At 47.4% G+C, this 24,716-nt stretch overlaps 1 protein-coding gene across 2 annotated transcripts in view; it reads right to left on the bottom strand.

The window, feature by feature from the left end:
- The window catches only part of PDE9A (phosphodiesterase 9A), a 114,906-nt gene that overhangs the window by 39,936 nt on the left and 50,254 nt on the right, over nucleotides 1-24,716 (bottom strand). Inside the window, exons 1-3 of one of the 2 annotated variants that reach the window (XM_033232586.1) lie at nucleotides 4,151-4,326; nucleotides 3,976-4,030; nucleotides 2,705-2,775 (exon numbers count right to left, since the gene is read on the bottom strand). Coding sequence is in view for 1 of the 2 variants with exons in the window: in XM_033232585.1 (XP_033088476.1) it covers nucleotides 2,705-2,775; nucleotides 3,976-4,030 (126 nt within the window). In the remaining variant the exon portion in view is untranslated. Of the gene's footprint in view, nucleotides 1-2,704; nucleotides 2,776-3,975; nucleotides 4,031-4,150; nucleotides 4,327-24,716 lie in introns of those variants that run through there. The other variant, XM_033232585.1, reaches the window with a different exon arrangement.

Here is a 24,716-nt window from a genome sequence, read left to right as displayed (position 1 = left end):
AGCCCGGCTCATGCCTTGATTTCTGACTTCTGGCCTGCAGAGCTGTGGGAGAGTCAGTTTTTGTTGCTTAAGCCTCCCAGTCTGTGGTGCTTTGTGCGGCAGCCTCAGGGCGCTCACAGCCTCCCTTTGTGGGGCCTGCCTTGCAGCTAGACCGTGGGTGCATGGTCTGGCTGTGTCTAGATTTTGAACCTGTAGCCAGTGACATGGAGAAGTGCCTGATATCTGCATAAGTGGTTGTGGAGCCTCCGGGGGGGCCTAGGTCCAGAGCGAGGAGTACAGGGGAGCTGGTGCTGCATCTGGGGCTCAGAGACAGCAGCAGATGCATCCGCACAGCATCAGCTCTGCACGGGATTTGGGGAATTGCTGCTGCTGCACAACCTCCAAGCCCTGTTCCCAAGCCCTCCTGGGGATCCAGGGAGCTTCCCAAAATCCTTTAGGGAAAAACTGCTTTTCTGTTGAAAGCAGCCACGATCAGTTTCTGTTGCTTGCAGCTTCAGCTTTCTAACCTGAGTTACCAAGGAATCCTCATGGAGTGCCTGGTCCTCTTCAGCCAGGTGTACAGGGAGGTGACCCGTCCCAGAAGGGCAGGTAGCAGGCAGTGAGAGTAGCCTGGCCAGGACCCTGGGTGCCAGTCTCAGCTTTATTTATTTTTCTAATTTGCTGAGTGAACTTGAGGTTTCCTAACCTCTCTGTGGTTTCCTCATTGATAACAGGAAAAATGAAACTGTCTTGAAGATCCAGTGACCACGTACATTTTTAGAAATGTCCACACACTTTGAAAAGTATAAATCTGACTATGTAAATCATGTTTCAGGAGAATCACTTGAACCCAGGAAGCGAGGTTGCATATTGAGCCACGATTGCACCACTGCACTCCAGCCTGGGCAACAGAGCAAGACTCTGTCTCAAAAAAAAAAAGAAAGAAAGAAAAAAAGAAAAGCGACGATGACATTCAGTCAATCAGCGAGATTTTTTTTTTTGGTGATGCTGTAACCCTTAATGGCCTCCTGTCTGGATTCTGTTTATTTAGTTCCTAAGTTGGTAAACGTGGTACATGTTAATCATTAACCTTTGCCTTGTCATTGACAAAGAGTTCACTTGTCAAGCTGTGAGTTGAACACAGAATTGTGAGGCCTGTGGAATTCAAGCATTGACCTTGACATTACGGATGAGGACAAAAAGGATGGGTGACTTGAAGTTGTTTTCTTCCCAGAATTTGAGCTTTTTGATCATTGAATCAGGACTTGAATTCATACTCCTTGGCTCACTAGTCATTTTTCTGCTTTCCTTTGGTAGTGACTGGAGGCTGTAGTAGGCTGTTCTTCTGTTGCTATAAAGAGATACCCGAGGCTGGGCAATTTATAAGGAAAAGAGCTTTGATTGGCTCCCAGTTCTGTCGGCTTTATAGGAAGTCTGGTGCCGGCATCTGCTTGGCTCTTGGGGAGGCCTCGAGAAGCCTCCAATCATGGTGGAAGGCAACGGGGAAGCGGGAGGGCAGAGAGGTGCCATGTGCTTTTAAACAACCAGATCTTGTGAGAACTCACAATCTCAAGGAGAGCATCAAGCCGTTCAGGAGGCATCTGCCTTGCTGACCCAAACATCTCCCACCAACCCCACCTCCAACATTGCCATTGACATTTCAGCGTGAGACGTGGAGGGGACGCACATCCAGACTGTATCAGAAACCAAGAGATAACAACTTAATAGACAGATTCCAAAAAATGGTGACCCTGGCTGGGCGCAGTAGCTCAAGCCTGTAATCCCAGCACTTTGGGAGGCCAAGACGGGCGGATCACGAGGTCAGGAGATCGAGACCATCCTGGCTAACACGGTGAAACCCCGTCTCTATTAAAAAATACAAAAAACTAGCCGGGCGAGGTGGCGGGCGCCTGTAGTCCCAGCTACTCGGGAGGCTGAGGCAGGAGAATGGCGGGAACCTGGGAGGCGGAGCTTGCAGTGAGCTGAGATCCGGCCACTGCACTCCAGCCCTGGCGACAGAGCGAGACTCCGCCTCAAAAAAAAAAAAAAAAAAAAAAAAAGGAGACCCACGGGTGGAGATCACTGTGCCTTCATTTACACAAAAAAAGACACAGACAAGACACTCGGCAGAGGCTCTCAGAGGGGCTAAGTGTGGGGGCTTCGTGTGTTCATTTTTACTCTTTGAGGCTGAAAAAATGCCTTATATACCATGAGCTGTGCTTCTTTTAAAACAGAAATAAAATGCTTAGTCACTGTGTGAGCCTTTGTTAACATCAAAGGTAATTTTCAAGTATTTCTTTTTTTTTTTTTGAGACAGAGTCTCGCTCTGTCGCCCAGGCTGGAGTGCAGTGGCCGGATCTCAGCTCACTGCAAGCTCCACCTCCCGGGTTTACGCCATTCTCCTGCCTCAGCCTCCCTAGTAGCTGGGACTACAGGCGCCTGCCACCTCGCCCAGCTAGTTTTTTGTATTTTTTGGTAGAGACGGGGTTTCACCATGTTAGCCAGGATGGTCTCGATCTCCTGACCTCGTGATCCGCCCGTCTCGGCCTCCCAAAGTGCTGGGATTACAGGCTTGAACCACTGCGCCGGCCTAATTTTCAAGTATTTCAGAAAGAAAAGACATTCGTATTTACCTTCAGCACTGAACTCCTCCCTGTTCCAAGTGGTTAATTTGAATAGAGGTTAAAGGACAGAGAAGGAAAAAGGAAACTGAAACGTCACTCACATTCCACGCGTTTCTCTAGCACAGCCAAGTGATTTGCAACTTCAGCTTTCAGTTCATTGATTTTGAATGCTCTAGGAACGAAAAAGAAAAGAGAGAGGAAATATGACCCTTAAAATTCTCAGAGCCAAAATGGGTTAAGCAAACATCTACTGAGTTCCCGCTGTGGGCATGGGCAAGGCCTCTAGGTAGGCTGGCGAGGGGCTGGGTGCCAACATGCTAGGACTTGCTTTTCAGAAATCATCATGTTCCATGGGAGGAAAGAATCACCAAATTATCATAAGGTGTATTTTCTGAGCTAGTGGGCCTATTTACTTCCTCAGGCCTCAGCAGTGGACCCAGACTCTCTGGAGAGGACTCGCAGCCTTCTCTCTGCTTATGTGGTTGAGAGGGTCCAGTCCTCGCACCCTCCCCCGATGGGCATAGACACCTTCGGAGGACCTGTCACGCTCTCTGGAGGCTCCAACCTAGTCAGTTAAAGAATTCGAAGGATTTTTTTTTTTTTTTTTCTGAGACAGAGTTTCACTCTGTTGCCCAGGCTGGAGTGCAGTGGCGTGATTTCGGCTCACCGCAACCTCCACCTCCCGGGTTCAAGTGATTCTCCTGCCTCAGCCTCCTGGGTAGCTGGGATTACAGGCATATGCCATCAAGCTCGGCTAATTTTGTATTTTTCATAGAGACGGCGGCTTCTCCATGTTGGTCAGGCTGGTCTCAAACTCCAGACCTCAGGTGATCCGCCCGCCTCCGCCTCCCAAAGTGCTGGGAATACAGACGTGAGCCACTGCGCCCAGCCAATTTGAAGGTTTTTAAAAAATCCTAGCCGTCTGCCCTTTTCACCATTTTGATTAACCTGGGCAGTAAGATACCGCAGAGAAGTCAGTCTGAGAAATGGAAAATACGGTATCCAGGTCAGGATTGCTGGGATGACTCCGATGAAAAGGAAATCCCCTAACTAAGCAAGGAAGCTTATTTTCCAATGGAGCCAATTCTTATGGATTGTTCTCTGATCCCAGAAGAGCCGATGGAGAACATTCACATTCTAATGCGCCTACTCAACACGGTCTTTGGTCTAAGGCCAGTGTTTCCTGGGCCCCATCCAAGCTGGCTTAGTTACAGAAGCCACAGAAGCCTTCCGCCGTGCGGGCCGCTCCTCCAGTCAGGTGAGACAGCCGCGCTTGCCGGCCAAGGCCAGCCTCAGAGCCCGGGGCCTGCCCTTGCTCTTACAGAAAGATGCGCGCATTTCTGGCTGGTTGTAAATTTAGAAGACTCTGTACCTTGAGAACTGCTCTGCGACCTGCGCCAGCACGCTCTGGATTAATTCTTCTCTCTCTACAAACCAAAGAAGAAAGACAGATGGAACACGGACAAGAGGAAAAGATGCATAGGCCATTGTGGCCCGAATCCCACATGCTGGGGGGCGGAGGCTGCAACCGAGGAGCTGCCCGTTACCTGGAGGGACGTGCTGGCCTTCCTGGCAGCAGCCCTGGGGCTCTCTGGGCCTGGGCTCTACCTGTCCACTTTCAAATGCTCCTTCCCTCTGGGGCTGTTCCAGGCCCACAACCCGTCTGTCCCTCAGTGGTCTCTCAGCAGACTGGCCAGGGCTTGTGGTTCTCTTGTCCTCAGCCCCAGCTATAAAAAGCAGGCAGGACTGGCTTTCTCAATATGGCAAGTTTCCTCTTAGTGCCCAGGTCTATTTTATGGGGGCAATTACTGGGACAAAGTGAGTTCAAGGCACGTCTCCATTCAGAACACGGTGTTCTCACGGCGGGTCTGCAGAAGGGAGGCAGGCCCGGGTCCAGCGAGTTGCTCCCTTTGTCGCCTGGCCTGTAAAACTGGGCTGGGTGGCTGGTTTTACAAGGTCCAGGTCCCAGGCTAAATGGAACCTGCCTGTCTTCCTGTTTCCTGACCAGGCCCAATGCCAGCTACCTCATAGGAAGGTGTAGATGCTCACAGCGCTGTCCTTGTCAGCAAGGAGACATTCTAGGGAAGGGAGCGGTCTCTAGCTGGCTCCAGCCGTCCTCCAGCTCATGCCCCAGGACACCGAGAACCCACACCAGCTTAGTCATAAGTTCACCACATCTTCTATGTTGATTTGATGTCTAACCTTCCACTATAAACAAAACAAATAAAACCAAAGCTGCGCCGGGCGCGGTGGCTCAGGCCTGTAATCCCAGCACTTTGGGAGGCCAACGCAGGCAGATCACCTGAGGTTAGGAGTTCAAGACCAGCTTGACCAACAAGGAGAAACCTCGTCTCTACTAAAAAATACAAAATTAGCCAGGCATGGTGGCACATGCCTGTAATCCCAGGTACTCGGGAGGCTGAGGCAGGAGAATCACTTGAACCCGGGAGGCAGAGGTTGCGGTGAGCCGAGATTGCGCCATTGCACTCCAGCCTGGTGAACGAGAGTGAAACTCCGTCTCAAAAGAAAACAAAACCAAAGCTGTCCAAACAAACAAAAAATTCAAGAATCGAACTTGGCAATGGGGCTCAGAAGCTAAAAATGTTCACAAGCACTGACCCAGGGTTCCATTTCTAGGAAATCATCATGCGTGTACACAAAAGATGTTCATCACAGTGTTATTTAACACAGAGAAAACTGTAACAACCTGCACGCCCACCCGATGGAGATTCGTTAAATAAATGATGAGAAAACTCTATCATTAGACATATATCTGGAATGATATTTTGCTATTAGAAATCATATTTTGAAAATGTTCATGTCTATTGTTAAAGTACAAAAAAAAAAAGGTTTTGAAGCAGTAATAGTGATCCTGCTTTTGAAAACATATTGGGAGGGTATACTCCAAAATAATAATAGTAGTCATCTTTGGTTATAAGTTTTATATACATTTTATTTAAGAAGTTTGCTTCCCTCTATCTTATACATTTTCCCTTTTTTCTTATGTATTTTCTATAATTAACATATATTAATTTCATTTAAAAAATTAAAAGAAACTAATCAGTTTAACTTTGCAACACCTCATTACTTCACCTGTCAAATGAGAGGGTAGACCAGATGACCCTAGACTCCCTCTGGCTTTAGCATTCTATGACTTGATAAGAAGAAGAAAAATGATGTTTTGTTATATCTCTTGAAGCTACAAGTGTAAAAACGTCAGCCAGAAAATTTTCATACAGCCATAGGTTGAACTGGTGCGAGCTCGAGGCCCTCACCTGAAGAAAGTCCCACACCTACTAGTGGGGGAAGGTGGCTCCCATCAACAAGAATCATCATAGGTTTTACAGGCCACTTGGTGAACTCAGCAGGGGTTTAGATCACTTAGAAATTCTTTGGAAAAGGTAGTGTATCACATAACCTTTGAGAATGAATGATCTCAGAGTCTTGAGATAAATTTAGAAGTCCATCAAATGATGAATATTTATAGACCACTTCACCCAACAGCAGCAGAGCGCTACATTCATTTCAGGCGCCTACAGAGCATGTACCAAGATAGACCATATCCTGGGCTATAAGGGAAATCTCACCCAATCTAAAGGAACTGAAGCCACACAGAGTATGTTCTCTGACCACACGAGGACCAAAGTAGAAATCAATAACAGAAAGATAGTAGAAAAATCTCCAAACACGTGGAAACTTAACAACATACTTCTAAATAACTTAAGGGTCAAAGAGGAAGTCTCAAGGGAAAATGAAAAAGACATCGAACTCCATAAAAATGAAAATACAACACAAAATTTACCTGTGGGACACAACTAAAGCAATGCTGAGAGGGAAACTTACAGCATTATGGGCTTCCATTAGAAGAGAGGAAAAATCTCAACTCAATAAGCCAAGATCCCACCATGAGAACCCAGGAAAAGAAGAGCAAAGTAAACCCACAATGATAGCAAAGGAAGGAAGGAGGAAATCACAAAGATAGGGGACTAGAAATCCTGGTAACAGAAAACAGAAAAACTGCAGAAAATCAACAAAACAGAGCTAGGTATCTGAAAATAATAAGCTGTCAAACTTCTAGCAAGACTGACAAACAACGAGAGGGAAGACACAGATTGTCAATATCAGGAATGAAAGAGGGAACATCACTACAGACCCTGCAGACACAAATGCCTCTACACACATAACTCTGACATCTTCAATAAAATGGACCAACTCCTAGAGAAGCATGAAGTACTACAACTCATTCAATATCAAAGAGGTAATTTAAACAACCTATAGCAAAAGTCAATCTGTAATTTAAAAACTCCCCAAGATGAAATGTCCAGGCCAAGATGGTTCTAAACATGTATAGAGAATTCTGCCAAATGTTTAAAAAGTCAACATGATTCTAACAATTATCTTCAAGAAAACAGAAGAGGAGGGAACACTACCATTCTTTTATTTTTTTTTTTTTGAGATGGAGTCTTACTCTGTCGCCTAAGCTGGAGTGCAGTGGTGTGATCCTGGCTCACTGCAGCCTCCGCCTCCTGAGCTCAAGCAATTCTCCTGCCTCAGCCTCCTGAGTAGCTGGGATTATAGGCACAGGCCACCAAGCCTGGCTAATTTTTTGCATTTTCAGTAGAGCCAGGGTTTTACCATGTTAGCCAGGCTGGTCTTGAACTCCTGGCCTCAAGTGATCTGCCTGTCTCGGCCTCCCAAAGTGCTGGGATTACAGGCGTGAGCCACTGCACCTGGGCCCCATTCATTTTATGTAGTTAGTATTACCCTGATACCAAATGCAGACAAGGAACAACAACAAAAAGAAAATTACATGCCAACATCCCTCATGAATCTAGATATAAAAATCACTAATGAAATAACAAGTAGAATTCAGTAATACGTAAAAATAATTGCACATCAAGATTGGGTGGGGTTTATTCCAGGGATATAAGATTGGTTCAATATTTGGAAAGCAATCAATGTAATCTCCAATCAACAGGCTAAAGAATAAAAATCGCCGGGCGCGGTGGCTCAAGCCTGTAATCCCAGCACTTTGGGAGGCCGAGACGGGCGGATCACGAGGTCAGGAGATCGAGAGCATCCTGGCTAACATGGTGAAACCCCGTCTCTACTAAAAAATACAAAAAACTAGCCGGGCGAGGTGGCGGGCACCTGTAGTCCCAGCTACTAGGGAGGCTGAGGCAGGAGAATGGCGTAAACCCGGGAGGCGGAGCTTGCAGTGAGCTGAGATCCGGCCACTGCACTCTAGCCCGGGTGACAGAGCGAGACTCCGTCTCAAAAAAAGAAAGAAAAAAAAAAAAAAATCATATGATCGTATCAACTAATTCATAAAAAAATCTGACAAAATTCAATCCATGTTCATGAGAAAACTCATAAAATTAGGAATGGAGAAGAACTTCTTCAAATTGATTAAAAGCATCAACCATAACCTTATAGCCAACATTATACAGTTGTTCCTTGGTGTCCCTGAGGGATTGGTTCCAGGACCCCCCACAAGGATGCCAAAATACAAGGATGCTCAAATTCCTTATATAAAATGGTGTAGTATTTGCATATAACCTATGCACATCCTCCTGTACACGCTATATCATCTCTAGATTACTTAGAATACCTAATACAATGTAAATGTTATGTAAAGAGTTGCTGTACTGTATTGTTTACCTATTTGTATTGTTTTTCTTGTTTTTAAAATGTTTCTGATTGGTGATTGGTTGGATATATGGATATGGAACACACAGATACAGAGGAGTCGATCGTACTTAATGGTGAAAGACTGAGTGCTTGGTGTCTAAGACTGTCACAAGGCAAAGTTGTCTGCTCTCACTACTGCTAATTAAGATAGTGCTGGGAATCCTAGCCAGTGTAATAGGCAAGAGAAGGAAATAAAAGGCAAACAGATTAGAAAGGAAGAAAGAAAACTGTCCCTGTTTGCCAATGACATGTTATCTACATAGAAAACCCCAAGGAATCTACAAACAACAACAACAAAACACAACCCTCCTAGAACTAAAAAGAGAGTTTAGCAAGTTTGCAGGGTGGAAAACATACAAAATTCAATTGTATTTACTACAATTGTATATTCTAGCAATGACCATGTAGGCACTGAAATTTTTTTTTTTTTTTGAGACGGAGTCTCGCTCTGTCACCCAGGCTGGAGTGCTGTGGACGGATCTCAGCTCACTGCAAGCTCCGCCTCCCGGGTTCACGCCATTCTCCTGTGTCAGCCTCCCGAGTAGCTGGGACTACAGGCGCCGCCACCTCGCCCGGCTAGTTTTTTGTAGTTTTTAGTAGAGACGGGGTTTCACCATGTTAGCCAGGATGGTCTCGATCTCCTGACCTTGTGATCCGCCCGTCTCCGCCTCCCAAAGTGCTGGGATTACAGGGTTGAGCCACCGCACCCGGCCCGTAGGCACTGAAATTATAAATAAAATACCAGCTATGCATAGTGGTGCATGCCTGTAATCCCAGCACTTTGGGAGGTCGAGGTAGGAGGATTGCTTGAGCCCAGGGGTCTGAGACCAGCCTGGGAACAAAGAGAGATCTCCAACTCTACAAAAACACAAAAACAAAACAAACAAACAAACAAACAAACAACAACAACAAAATAGCCAGGCGTGGTGGCATGTGCCTGTGGTTCCAGCTACTCAGGAGGCTGAGGTGGGGGGATTGCTTGGTTGAGGCTGCAGTGAGCTATGATAACACCACTGCACTCTAGCCTCAAGGACAAAGACCCTGTCTCAAAAACAAACAAACAAACAAACAACACCAGTACCATTTACAGTCACTCAAAAATGCCCCTAGGTGTAAAACTGACAAAACATATGCAGAAGTTGTATGTTGAAAACTACAAAACATTCGTGAAAGAAATAAAAGAAGATATAAACAAATGGCAAGACTGACCATGTTAATGGGTTGGAAAACTCAACACAGTAAATTCTCCCCACATTGGTAAACAAGTTTTACAAAATTCCCATTGAAAGGCTAGCAAGACCTCTTTTTTTTGGTAGAAATAGAGATTATTCTAACATTTAGATAGAAAGGCAAAGGACTCACAAGAATAAAAACAATTTTGAAAAACAGCAGATAAAACGAGAGGAATCAGCCTATCTTATTTTGAGACTTAGGATATAATTTCGATAATCAAGACTGTGAGGTATTGGCAGAAAGACAGACAGGTAGAGCCACGGAAAGAAACAGAGGGCCTATGACCACGTCCATACAAATACGCCCAACTGATTTTTGACCGAGATGTAAAGCAGTTCAACGGAGAAAAGAGAGCTTTCAATAAATAGTGTTGGAAAAATTAGATATCCGCAGGCCAACAAAAAAAGAAAAAGCCTTGACCTAGAATTCAGTTTATATAAAAATCAATGCAAAGTGGACCACAGATGTAAAATATAAAAGTATAAAACGTTTAGAGAGAAAATAGGAGAAATCTTCAGGGTCTTCAGTAAGGTGGGGAGTTCTTAGACTTGACAGCAAAAACACAAACCAGAAAAAGAAAAATTGATAGCCTGGACTTCATCAAAATTAAAATTTTTGCTCAGAGAAATATCCTAGTAAGAGGATGACAAGACAAGCTACAGTCTGGGAGAAAATATTTGCAAGACACATATCTGACAAAGACTTGCATATAGCACATATAAAGAATGGTCACAACTCAATGGTAGAAAACAAAACCAGCCAATTTGAAAGCAGGCAAGAGATGAGCAGACGGGTACTGGAGAAAGACACAGATGGAAAGAGGCCCATGAAAATATGCTGAGCACCACTCGGCCGTTAGGAAATGCCAGTTACGACCACAGTGAGATACCACTGCACACCTATCAAAATGGCTAGGATACAAAATAGTGCCAACCCCCAGTGCTAGCAAGGATGTGGAAACATGGCTCCCTCACTCGTGGCTGGTGGGAATGAAAAATGGTACAGTCATTCTGAAAACAGTCTGGTAGGTTCTTCAAAAAACAGAAAAAAACCACTAAAGATGCAAGCACCAGGGCAGAGAGATGATGTACACAGAGAACTGATGTTCACACAAAGGCCTGTCCACATGTTCACGGCGGATGTATTTGTAGTAGCCGCAAATGGAAACAATGCAGGTGCCTTTCAAGGGAGAATGGATGGACAAGCTGTGATCTATCTGTACCGCGGAGTATGACTCCGAAAGAAGGGAATGAACTACGAATACAGGCGACAACCCGGATGGATGCCAGGGGGTTGTGCTGGGTGGAAGGCGCCAATCCCAAAGTCACCTACTGCATGATTGCATGTGTAGAACTTTATGGAAATGACAATATCATACAAATAGAGACCAGAGGCCAGGCGCGGTGGCTCATGCCTGTGATCCCAGCACTATGGGAGGCTGAGGCAGGGGGATCACCTGAGGTCAGGAGTTCGAGACCAGCCTGCCCAACATGGAGAAACCCCGTCTCTACTAAAAATACAAAATTAGCCAGGCATGGTGGTGCATGCCTGTAATCACACCTACTCGGGAGAGTCGGGCAGAGGTTGCAGAGTGAGCTGAGATTGTGCCATTGCACTGCAGCCTGGGCAACAAGAGCGAAACTCTGTCTCAAAAAAAAAAAAAAAAAAAAAAAAAGAGAGACCTCTTGGTTGCCAGGGGACAGGGATCCAGTGGGGAATGGAAGGGAAGCGGTGTGGCTATTAAGACCGGCAGGCAGGATCCTCGTGGGGACGCCAGGTTCTGGATCTGGACTGTGTCACGGTCAACGCCAGGCTGTGACATTGTGCTAGAGTTTTGCAAGATGTCACCACTGGGAGAAACCGGGCAATAAATGGGCTCGCTCTGTATTCATCCTTACAACAGCATGTGAATCTATCCTTGCTTCAAAATAAGAAACGTAGAGACAGAATGGAATAAAAGTTAAGGAAGAGTTTTCCTTTGGACTTTGAGATGGAACCCTTTGAGCATGACAGGATTTGTGTGACTGCATCTAATTTCTAGCACAAGCAGCCGTCATGTTTCACGCCACTCTGTCCACACCTTTTCTCTGCCCAGTTCAGTGCTGGGGCAGATGCTGGTATCCTGGTCTGTCACAGTCACACCTCGGCCAGTGCGCCACCCAGGCCAGCATGTCAGCTATTCTCAGGAAGGGTAGAGACACGAAGCTGCGCTCCCAGCGAGAACACCCTGGGGGCACTGCCCAGGTGGTGGTACTTACACCAGTGGAATACCTGGGACTCAGCACCGTGGGCTCATGGAACCGCCTCTTTAGATAATGCAAAATCTGCATTCTTTTGCTGGGGGAAAGAAGCAAAACCGCCAGTGTGCACAAAGGCCAACCACACCCACGCATCCACAAACAGAGCCCTGATCAGGAAGTGGGTGCCTCCCCTCCTGACCCTAGAATCATTGGAATTCCTGCTGTGGCCACAGTTTCCTCCCAGGGGAGCTCAGAACTTAAAACAACTGTGATTTCATGCGTGTCGAGTGCTCAGGACAGCGTCAGCCCAGCCCTGGCCACGTAAGCCTGCCTGCCTCTGCGATTGCTATTGGTGTTGTTAGTATTTCCGCATCACCGAGGCCCGCTGAAGGCCCCAGGTTCCCTCTGACCTCCCTTTCCTGCTTCCACCGCCTTCCCTGGGATATCATCATCCTTGGGGTGACAGGGTGCGCACCGGGCACCATCTCCAGGCTATGAAGGGATGAATGCCACCTACACCACCTGAATGTGGCCCTTACCCCCTCTAGCACCTCCGGAATCCTCAGAGAGCCTGAAACAGCTGGATTTTGGGGGCAACGAACAGTTTTCATTGCAAATGTTCATCCTTCCCAACCTTCGTGGCAAAATCACCTCGTGTCAGCCAAATTTGATGTTATGTATGACACCTCCCTCTTTTTCCTAAATGCTAAGGACGTATGATGAATTTTAAAAATTAAAGCATATTCAAGTCATTTCACGTTGATAATGTCTTAATAGTCTTAAGAAAACCCAGCAATGGCCTGGGATGCTGGTAATTCACAGGTGGACATGACAGGGTCTTTAGGGTCCCTCTGGACCTGGAAGTTTTTAAGCAAATGGGGAGACTGCAAATAAGCCCCTGAGGGAGGGGGAGTCAGCATTAACTCTCGCTGATCCATGTGATGGAAACTGAGGGAGAGCAAGCGGATATTCACAGGCAACTCACATGTCCTCCAAAGGAAACTGTCCCCAAGAACAACCAATAGAGTATCTAAAAGTGCCCCAGAGTCTGCCTGCTAGAGTGGATTTCAAGGGTGTGCTGCTCCAAGCTGATGGGGATTTACCTCTAGATACCAACGACTTTAATAAAGGCAGAAGATTTGACTACACCGAGGATCAATCAGTCGTAATGACAGTTTTAGGTAGGCTCCTCTTCAGCCTCAACTCCCGGCTGCTTCTTGCCTGCACACACCCGGACTCATTGAAGTGCGCTCACCTGGGTACTGCATCCTGCTGCCCTCCTCACTTGATAAGCACAGGCAGGGAATGCTGGGCGGGGCTGGCAGAATTGTTTGCGTGTCATGGGAGACTTTAGGTTTGTTCCAGGGCAATCCTGGAGCCCGGCAGAGTCCGGGTCCTGTTTTTAGATGCTGCCGGATCAGGTTAGCTTTGGGCCATTAGTTTGCAACACAGGGGCCCAGGTCCTGCCCGCCCGACAGAACCAAGGGTACTGGAATGAAGCGAACCTCTAGACGGACCGAGGAGGGGCCTATAGGCTGCCAGCCTCATTCCCGGGCAGAATGCAGCCGTGCGGGTGGCAGGACAGACGCCCTGCCCCATGGTGTTCACACGGCTGCCCCTGTGTTCACGAATGTCCAGGGCAGGGGCTGCCCCCGCCCCACGCGATGCCCAGAAGCCATTGCCTGAGTCCACCTTGGTCTGAGTGGACAGTTCAAGCCTCTGCCTCGCCCACGTCTTCCGGGAATTGTTCAATTGTTTCAGGCAAATCCTGAGTTTACCCGGCGCAGAATGACATGAAATTTGATTTCACTGATCGCTAGCACAGCCTGACCTATAATTCTCAATCTAAAAATTAGTGTAACACAATAAGCTAATTTGATTGGCCAGCCAGCTGATTTGCTGATCTCTTTTTTTATCTTGTGCGGAAGAAAATACTAACAGCAACAGTGGTTCTTCTGTCCTCCAGGCACCTGAGCTGACGGGAATGCGTACTTTTCTCCCCTAGGCAAATGAATGCACCCATGGCCCCAGCAATAGAACACACTGGCCCCCAGACCCATGCATTGAGGGAGGTGACCTAGGAACCTCAGCAAAGGCAGTAGCATCCCAAGCGTCTGACCTGCAAGAGTAGAGTGAATGATATATCACAAGGATGTGTGCGTGTGGCCTGGGAGCTCGTGCGCGATCCATTCCATTGCCCTTGATTGTAGCCACTGCACGACATCACTGGGCTTAGATTTGCATGCTATTAATATGATGCAATGAACCATGTTTCACCTTGTTAGTCCTGACCTGGAGCAACAGGGTGAGGTGCTGAGCACCCTCCAGTGAATTTATATATACTTAGCAGACACTTCCCAAGCATTAGAAAAAACACCTCTGCTGGATGGGCGCGGTGGCTCACGCCTGTAATCCCAGCACTTCGGGAGGCTGAGGCGGGTGATCATGAGATCAGGAGTTCAAGACCATCCTGGCCAACATGGTGAAACCCTGTCTCTACTAAAAATACAAAAAAATTAGCTGGGCATGGTGGTGTGTGCCTGTAATCCCAGATACTCAGGAGGCTGAGGCTGAGGCAGGAGAATCGCTTGAACCAGGGAGTTGGAGCCGAGATTGTGCCACTGCACTCCAGCCTGGTGACAGAGCAAGATTCCGTCTCAAAAAGAAAAGAAAAGAAAAGAAAAATACCTCTGCTATCCTTTCAGAAAAGGGTAAAGGGGTATCTTATTTATTATTTTTGCATTAGGGAAAATAATTCACATTACTTGACCCTAAAGAGATAAGCACTCTAGACATCCTGAAGATTGTGGTGGGGGTGGGGGCAGGGTGCCTTTATTTCTGCTTTGTCCAGCCTCTGATCCCTGAGAGCCAAGGCTCTTTGGAGGAAGGGCTGGCAGGCTTCCCTGTCAGTGAGGGGTGGGATGTCACTGTCCCTCTTCCTGGGAAGCAAACTCATCTGTTCCACTTTTGCTCTCTCCTGACCCCTGCAACCGCCCTTGAACCACCCAAATGGTTGAGGATGTTGTCACTCAGGGTACAGTCACTGGCAATTCACTGTTTATGGACATCATAAAACAGACATTCAGATCAAGGACGACATTTCCTTTATAGCCCAGGAACACAATAAAGTTATATGATTAACAGTGACCTTAAAGGCACAAGAGCCTTTCCTGTGGCCTGTCCTGCCTGCCAAGGGATTGCATAAGTCTATCAGCAGCCAGAGGACTATCCCAGATCGCTGGCGTTTCAGCCACTCAGATATGACGAAGAAAGCAAAATCGACTGAAGACCCTGGTGGCCAAACGTGAAGTTTTAGAGAGTGTCTGCCTTGCCATTTCAGGTTCACCTCAGGGGCAGGCACTGAATCGGGTTTTTCCCTTTCGTTTTCGGAGAGGGGAATTTCATGTTTTGCATCGTTTACATTGACTGGGTGCAATTTCTCCCTCTGCCCTTCTTGGTTCCTTAGGATTAGTTTGCAGGCAGAAAAATGCCGGTGAAGCTGGCAGCATCTGGGGCAGCTAGCATGCATTGCCCTTTCTGGAAGGAGCTGTTACTATGCTCTGGGTGCTGTTCTAGGGGGTTCATGCATGTTAGCTCAATCCTTCTTTTTTTTTTTTTTTGAGATGGAGTTTCGCTCTTGTTACCCAGGCAGGAGTGCAATAGTGCAATCTCAGCTCACTGCAACCTCCGCCTCCTAGGTTCAAGCAATTCTCCTGCCTCAGTCTCCCGAGTAGCTAGGATAACAGGCACGAACCACCACGCCAAGCTAATTTTGTATTTTTAGTAGACATGGGGTTTCTCCATGTTGGCCAGGCTGGTCTTGAACACCTGACCTCAGGTTATCTGCTCGCCTCAGCCTCCCAAAGTGCTGGGATTACAGGCATGAGCCACTGCGCCCCGCCAGCTCAATCCTTCTTATAACCTGCAGGGGCTGTGTGACACCAAGAGAGGCCAAGTCATGACATCGTCAAGCCCGACCTGCCCTACTCCACCATGTTCCTATTTAGGGCTGCAAAGAGGGGACAGAGCTGCACTTACTTTCCCTTCAGAAAACCCCAGAGATACCTATTTTTTTTTTCTGTGTGGCTTCTTGTTCATAGTGGGGTGAACTCCCTCCCTCCCTCCCTCCCTTTCTTCCTTCCTTCCTTCTTTTTGATGGAGTTTTGCTCTTGTTGCCCAGGCTGGAGTGCAATGGCCTGATCTCGGCTCACCGCAACCTCCGCCTCCTGGGTTCAAGTGATTCTCCTGCCTCAACCTCCCGAGTAGCTGGGATTACAGGCATGCGCCACCACGCCCAGCTAATTTTTGTATTTTTAGTAGAGAAGGGGTTTCTCCATGTTGGTCAGGCTGGTCTCGAACTCCCAACCTCAGGTGATCTGCCTGCCTCGGCCTCCCAAAGTGGTGGGATTATAGGTGTAAGCCACTGCGCCTGGCGGAGGGGTGAACTTCTAAGGGAGGGTGTGGGTATGAATACCCAAATGGATGCCGCCGGGGGAATTTGAATTTGGGAGTCACCAGCTGATTGTACACACTGCTGAGACTTTGTCCATTATCTGACAGCCTGTGTGTGTGTCACTGTAACCTGATAATCCTATGGGAAAGTTTAATTATGGTGAAGCCAAAGGAAATCAGCTCTGGCTCATCGTGTCTGGAGCTTTGATTCTGTGCCAAATGATCCCACAGACTAGTTCCAGGAAGGATTCTGTCAGGATAATCTGTGATCCAATAAACTAATTGATTATGGTACAAATGACAGAATGTTTGTAAAGACTGAGTCATTTTTGCAAACCAAAGGTTTTACTACATCTGTGGACTTTAACGGGTTGTACATAGCAGCAACATTTGTAGCAAGAGAAATGCAAAAGAACCAACTGATCACTGTAATAACAAGACTGGAGGCAACACAAACATCCATCAGTAGGATACATAATAGTACCTCTACAAAATGAAGTACTATGATGCTATACAAGAATGAAGGAATATTCCTTTTTCTTTTTTATTTTTGAGACGGGCTCTCACTCTGTCACCCTGGCTGGAGGGCAGTGGTGCCATCTCGGCTCACTGCAACCTCTGGCTCCCGGGTTCAAGGGATTCTCCTGCCTCAGCCTCCTGAGTAGCTGGGATTACGGGTGCACACCACCACATCCGGCTAGTTTTTTTTTTTTTAAATTAGAAGAGACAGGATTTAGAAAAATTTAGAAGAGACAGGAAAATTTAGAAGAGACAGGATTTCACCATGTTGGCCGGGCTGGTCTCGAACTCCTGACCTCAGTTGATCCACCCACCTCGGCCTCCCAAAGTGCTGGGATTTCAGGTGTGAGCCACTGCGCCTGGCCTCGAATGGGATAATATTCTATCTCTTGCTATAGAGTGACCTTATAATGTAGATGGCTAAAACTTAAGCAGAAAGTTCCAGGTGGAAGTGTCAGATGACAGAGTTTTAGGTTGTCAGAGAGGATGGAAATGGAAAGGAGAGTTCCTAAAGGAGGAAGCCATGGCGGTGGGACCCAAATTCTGTTTAACTACCCTGTTTGTTGGTGGATCCCTGAATGATGCATGTTTGTGGGCCTAGTGTGTCAGAGGTTTCAGCTCCCACTGTGGACGAGACAAAGTTTGGAGTTTACGGGTAGTCCAGTGAGAGGGACTTGATAAACACCTCAGGCTTCCTACTGAAACCACAGAAAGGTCACTCTAGAGATCTACCCGAACAAAGCATAAAACCAGGCTACACGAGGCTCAGGCAATCAGTCAGTAATGTAATTGACTGATAGGGCAAAATTAACACTCTTCAGAGGATGATAACAAAATCTAGTGTCTCTACTAGGTGTTATTCATAATATTAGTCTACAATAAGAAACAGACATACAAAGAAACAGGAAAATGTGACCCACAGCCATGGAAAATCATCCATCAGACACCTGGACACTTGCCAGCTCAGATGCCAAAATGACCAAAGACTTTAATGCAGCAATTGCAAGTATGTCCAAATACCTAAACAAAAAAGGTGTCATTAAATAGTAAACAGATGGGAGTCTCCAGAGAGCAATCTATGAATAAGAGTCAAGTGGAAATTTTAGAATTTTAAAATATAATATCCTAAATAAAAAAAACTTCATGGATCAGCTTACAGCAGTTTGGAGTCAGCAGAAGAGTCAAGGAAATCAAAGACAGATCAACAGAAATCACCCAATTTGAAGGGCAAAGAAAAAAAAGATTATAAAAAACCCCAAAGCCGCAGTCACTTGAAAGATAATAGCAAACTTTCTAACATACAGGTCATTAGTGAGAAAGAATGGTGCTTATAACACATAATGGCTGAAAATTTTGCAAATTTGCCGAAAACGCAAATTCATAGTTCACAGAAGCTCAATGAACATGAAAAAGAATAAATAGGAAGAAAACGAGACTGAAGCACATCACAGTCCAACAGCTGAAACCTAAAGACAAAGGAAAGAAATCAACAGCTTGAAAACAGCCAGAGGCCTGGGTGCGGTGGCTCACACCTATAATCCTAGCACTTTGGGAGGCCGAGGTGGGTGGTTCACCTGAGGTCAAGAATTCGAGACCTGGGGCGGGGCGCGGTGGCTCAAGCCTGTAATCCCAGCACTTTGGGAGGCCGAGACGGGCAGATCACGAGGTCAGGAGATCGAGACCATCCTGGCTAACACGGTGAAACCCCGTCTCTACTAAAAAGTACAAAAAACTAGCCGGGTGAGGTGGCGGGCGCCTGTAGTCCCAGCTTTCCGGAGGCTGAGGCAGGAGAATGGCGTAAACCCGGGAGGCAGAGCTTGCAGTGAGCTGAGATCCGGCCACTGCCCTCCAGCCTGGGCAACAGAGCGAGACTCCGTCTCAAAAAAAAAAAAAAAAAAGAATTTGAGACCAGCCTGGCCAACATGGTAATATCTCGTCTCTACTAAAAATTAGTCAGGCGTGGTGGCGGGCACCTACAATCCCAGCTACTTAGGAGGCTGAGGCAGGAGAATCACTTGAAGCCGGGAGGCAGAGGTTGCAGTGAGCCAAGATCGTGCCACTGCACTCTAGCCTGGGCGACAGAGCAAGACTCCATCTCAAAACAAAAACAAAACCAAATCAATACATAAAAGGCAAACACATCAAGGAGAGAGCCTGCATAGCCTTTGTTACATTTATTCCCAAGTATTTTCTTAGAAATATTTCCTGGAAATACAAGTGAGTTTACCCCAGGAAGTTTCCTAGGAATACTTCCTGAAAATATAAGTGCATTTACCCTAAGAAAGCAAAGTGGTTTGTTTTTGTTTTTGTTTTTTTTTTTGAGATGGAGTCTCGCTCTGTCACCCAGGCTGGAGTGCAGTGGCCGGATCTCAGCTCACTGCAAGCTCCGCCTCCCGGGTTCACGCCATTCTCCTGCCTCAGCCTCCCTAGTAGCTGGGACTACAGGGGCCCGCCACCTCGCCCGGCTAGTTTTTTTTGTATTTTTTTAGTAGAGACGGGGTTTCACCGTGTTAGCCAGGATGGTGTCGATCTCCTGACCTCGTGATCTGCCCGTCTCGGCCTCCCAAAGTGCTGGGATTACAGGCTTGAGCCACCGCGGCCGGCCGCAAAGTGGTTTTAACATTTGAAAATCAATCAGTATTATTCATTATCTTAACAGAATAAAGGCGAAAAACACCATATATATGATCATTCCATAGGTGCAAAAAGAACATGGAACAAAATCCAACACCTCTTTATGAGACAAAACCACTAGAAAACAAGGAACAAGAGGACACTTCCTCAACCCACCTCACTAGATGCAGAGAGAACATTTGATAAAAGTGAGCAAAGAATTTTGTCAAAGAACATTAGACGAAAAACTCTCAGAAAACTAAGAGTAGTCGGGGACTTCCAACCTGATGAAAGGTATCTACAAAAAAATCTGTGGCTAACATCGTATGTAATGGTGAGAAACTGAAGGCATCTCCCCTAAGATTGGAAACAAGGTGAGGATGTCTGCTCTCACTTTTGTTTAACTGTATTGCAGTTTCAACTAGTACAACAAGACAAGTAAAAGAAATAAAAGCCCAAAATTGGAATGCAATAATTAAAACAGTCATTATTCTTGGACAGCATGACTGTCTCTGTGGACAATCATAGCAATCTATAAAACAACAACTAGAACGAACCAATGAATTAAGCAAATTCACAGGATCCAATGTCAACATCCAAAAATCGATTGTATTTTTGTTTTGTTTTGTTTTTTTTTTGAGGCGGAGTCTCACTCTGTCGCCCAGACTGGAGTGCAGTGGCCGGATCTTGGCTCACTGCAAGCTCCGCCAAAAATCGATTGTATTTTTATAAACTAGCAGCAAACAATTGGAAAATTAATAAAATCCTATTCACAATAAAACCAGAAAACAGAAAACGCTTCGAAGTAAAGTTAACCAAAGACATGCAGGACCTTTATCCTGAAAGTCATAACCTTTTGAGAAGTTAAATGAGACCTAAATAAGCGGAGGGATGTGTCACATTCGTGGGTTGGAAGACTCAGTATGGTTAAGACACTACCCTCCCCAAATTATATATTAAATAAAATGGTAATCAAAGTCATGGAAGGCTTCTTTTTTGAAATTGACAAGTTGATTCTAAAATTTGTAGGGAAAAGAAAAGAACCTATACAGTCAAAACGACTGAAGAGGAAGAACAAATGGAGAACTTAGAGTACCTGATTCCAGGGCACAGTAACGTAACTGATTTGTTTTTCTAAGACCACCAGAGCGGGCACAAAAGAACCAGTGACTAGGCAAGTGTAGGAGCAAAACTGCAAGTTTATTTTGGTCACCTAAGGTGTGGGGAAGAGGTCTGTCGGCCTCCGGCAAAGAAGGCCGACAGAGTCCCCCCCGTGGGGCTCTCGGAGGGAGTTCCCACAGTTCGGACATCCCGACAGGAGTGGGGCTGTGAGAAGGCCGCGCGTGGCGTCCCTCCGGAGCGGCTTTTCTAGGAGTGGGAGGGCAATAGGCGGGCACGGGCGTGTCGGGGGCGTTCCGCAGGTGCGACCAGGTAAATGTTGGTCTCTTCGGATTGACGTCACCTGGCGCATGCCTAGTTGGTCTGCACCTTCCCGGGCGCCGGCTGCATTTTCGCGCGCGCGGGAAAAGTTGGTGAAGAAGAACCCGGAAGTGCACCATCTTGCCTCCCTTCGTCCAAACAGTCCAACCTTTTATTGGTAATAGTGATAAGGGGCGCCGTGGTCTGTCTGGCTACTTCCTGCTGTTAAGGGGCGTCGTTAAGGTAGGGGCCCATGGTTGGCATTTGGACATACGGATGAAGAATAAAATAAGGCACAGTATTAGTATAGGAATGAGGAATGGAAGCATTTGTTGGAATAGCGGCAAAACCCAGAAGGAAGGTCCCAGCAAGGTTGAGGAGTATGAGATAGTTAAGAAAATTTAGTAAGTTTGAGGCGAGTGGGGGAAAGCCAAACTGATTTCCACTGATTGCTTTCGGTGGGGGCCCTTTTTAGCTGGGAATGAGGAACGAGTGCGCAGAGTAGTTGTTGGCCAGGCAGCAACTGAGGAGTGGAGCTTTTGTGGAGTGGATGGCTTTCCGCTTACTCCTACTACAGAGATATTGGATGGAAGGCTAGGTCCAGAGAAGGACGGCAAAACAGAATAGGTAGCCTCGCTGTTGATTAAAAAATTGTCTTACCCGCTACCAGGAGAGTTACCCGCGGCTCGGCGAGGGTGATGGGGGTCCCCGAGTCTCGGCACCTTCAGTTGTAGTTGTCCAGATGCGGGAGCTGGAAGGAGCTCCCAGGATCCTGGGAAAGGGGGTCACGTGGAGACGCAGCACCTGTTCTCAGGGTGGGGCAATCAGACTTCCAGTGTCCTCCCTGCTGGCAAGCAGGGCAGGGGGCTGCTGGTGGACGAGGGTTAGGACATTCACTGGCCCAATGTCCTGATGCCTTGCACTTATAGCAAGGCTGCGTTGGGGCTCGGGGACCTTGCGGACACCTGCTGGCATAGTGTCCTGCCTTGCCGCACTTATAGCAGGCTCCTTTCGTAGCCCTGGAGTCTGCGGAGTGTGTACTCTCTGGCCTGGGGTTACGACTGGGCTGTAAAGCCGCTGCTAGGAGCTGTAACTTCTGTTTGAGGCGAGCCTGCCGTCTCCTCTCTGGAGTTATAGACCTTAAAGGCTAATTTAACCAGGTCTTGTATTGGTGTCTGAGGACCATCCTCTACCTTTTGAAGTTTTTTACGAATGTCAGGAGCTGATTGAGAAATGAAATAAGACGCCAAAATGGTGGCCCCTGTGGGGGAGGCCGGATCTAACCGGGTATACTGGGTTAGAACCTCAGTCAGTTTAGGGTAGAGGTTAGGATAACCTGGAGGTTATGCCACGTTAGGTCATAGGCCTGACAAAGGTATCTAAATTCCTTTATGTAGATGGTAGGATTAGCTGAGAAATCACCTAAACGCTTCTCAATTTTGGAAAGATCAGCCAGTGAAAAAGGAACATGTACTCTGACTACCCCCTCCGCCCCAGCCACCTCTCACAAAGGTGCTAACACTGTAGGAGGGTGTGGGCAGAGATAGGGGACTCAAGACAGCCAGTTGGGGGCCCCGAAAGAGGCACGGGACCGAGTGGATTACTAGTAGATGAGGAGGAAGGAGGAGTCTGGGCAGGAAGGGAGGGGGTGGAGAGAGCGGGGAGAGAAGGAGGAGTATAGGGCAGGTCGGGACGAGAGCATAAGGCCCAAAAGCCTTGTATGTAATTAATTTCGGACCACTTGCCTAGCCGCTGGCAGAAATTGCTGAGGTCGATCACGCCACAGTGGAAAGGAAAATTAACCGCTTCCTCCTAAGGTCTTGTTCGAGCTGTAAGGTTTTTAAATTGGCTAGGAGGCACCCTAAGGGGGTGCTCTTTGGAAATTTGGACTGGGGGGTTTTTCCGTTTGTTTCCTCTTTACTTACACAATGGACACAATGGAAATGGAAGTGGATCTCTGCCTGGCTTCAAAGCGTCCTTTGGAACCAGCAGAGACAGACTGGAGGCTCATGGAGCCAAAGTGGAGATTACCTTCAGGCGGACCTCTCCGTCCTGAACGGGTCTCCCGAGCCACATGGTGGCTCAAAATGGACCTCGGACCTGCGCAGGATTTTGGCCGAGGGAGGTAAAGAGGAGACAAGGGCACTTACCCCAGAGAGGCCGTGAGAGTGAGGGAAGCGGGTCTCAGGTCCTGGTCCGTCTGCCGCGTGGGAGCAGGAGGAGGTTCCTCAACCCTTAGAGGCCTAAGGAGGGGTCTCCTCCCGGGTCTTCGGCACCAACTGATTTGTTTTTCTAAGACCACCAGAGCGGGCACAAAAGAACCAGCGACTAGGCAAGTGTAGGAGCAAAACTGCAAGTTTATTTTGGTCACCTAAGGTGTGGGGAAGAGGTCTGTCGGCCTCCGGCAAAGAAGGCCGACAGAGTCCCCACGGTCCCGACATCCCGACAGGAGTGGGGCTGTGAGAAGGCCGCGCGTGGGGTCCCTCCGGAGCGGCTTTCCTAGGAGTGGGAGGGCAATAGGCGGGGCACGGGCGTGTCAGGGGCGTTCCGCAGGTGCGACCAGGTAAATGTTGGTCTCTTCGGATTGACATCACCTGGCGCATGCCTAGTTGCTCTGCACCTTCCCGGGCGCCGGCTGCATTTTCGCGCGCGCAGGAAAAGTTGGTGAAGAAGAACCCGGAAGTGCACCATCTTGCCTCCGTTCATCCAAACAGTAACCAGTGTGATATTGGTGTGAGGATAGACAAATAGATCAACGAAGCTGAACTCTTTCAGTGAGAGGCCCAAACATGGAGACCATTAAGTATCAACAAAGGAGCCATGGATTCAGTGGGAAAAGGAGTCTTCTTAACAAGTGGTGCAGTAACAGCAGGGTGTCAGCATGGGGAAGAAAACGAAGGGCAGTCTCCACTTCACAACACACACAACATTACTTTGAAATGAATGACAGATTAAAACATAACATCTCAACAATGGGTTGTTAAAAATTTTCCTTGGCCGGGCGCGGTGGCTCAAGCCTGTAATCCCAGCACTTTGGGAGGCCGAGACGGGCGAATCACGAGGTCAGGAGATCGAAACCATCCTGGCTAACACGGTGAAACCCCGTCTCTACTAAAAATACAAAAAAATTAGCTGGGCGAGGTGGCGGGCGCCTGTAGTCCCAGCTACTCGGGAGGCTGAGGCAGGAGAATGGCGGGAATCCGGGAGGCGGAGCTTGCAGTGAGCTGAGATCCGGCTACTGCACTCCAGCCTGGGGGCAGAGCGAGACTCTGTCTCAAAAAAAAAAAAAAAAAAAAAAAAAAATTTTTCCTTAAATTAAAAAAAAAAAACATAACAGCTATAACTCTAAATCTTCTAAAAATGTATCTCTATGACCTTGGGATAAAAAAAAAATGTTTTTTTAGGGCTGGGCATGGTGGCTCACGCCTGTAATCCTGGCACTTTGGGAGGCCGAGGCGGGTGGGCCACCTGAGGTCAGGAGTTCGAGACCAGCCTGGCCAACATGGTGAAAATCCCATTTCTACTAAAAATACAAAAAAAAATTAGCCAGGCGTGGTGGCGGACACCTGTAATCCTAGTTACTCGGGAGCCTGAGGCAGGAGAATCACTTGAACCCGGGAGGTGGAAGTTGCAGTGAGCTTATCATGCCACTGCACTCCAGCCGGGGTGACAACAGTGAAACTTCGTCTCAAAAACAAAAACAACAAAAAACAAAACAAAACTCATCAAACTGCACCCACAGGATCTGTGCATTTCAGGGCAGTCAGGCAGGACACAGCCATGGGCAGATATGGGTTGGCCTGGTTCTCACAAACGCCTAGCAGCAGGGAGGGCAGTCCTAACGTCTGCAGCCTTGAGGTCTGTGCAGCAGTGTTTGACGGTTATCATCTCCATTTTACTCAAATCTGCCATTGGGACACTTCCATTCCGAAGGCTTCTGTATTAG

This window comes from Trachypithecus francoisi, unplaced genomic scaffold, assembly GCF_009764315.1.
Source record: "Trachypithecus francoisi isolate TF-2019V2 unplaced genomic scaffold, Tfra_2.0 Lachesis_group14, whole genome shotgun sequence".
In the NCBI taxonomy this organism is placed as follows: Eukaryota; Metazoa; Chordata; class Mammalia; order Primates; family Cercopithecidae; genus Trachypithecus; species Trachypithecus francoisi.
This window is presented reverse-complemented; position numbering and strand designations above follow the sequence as displayed.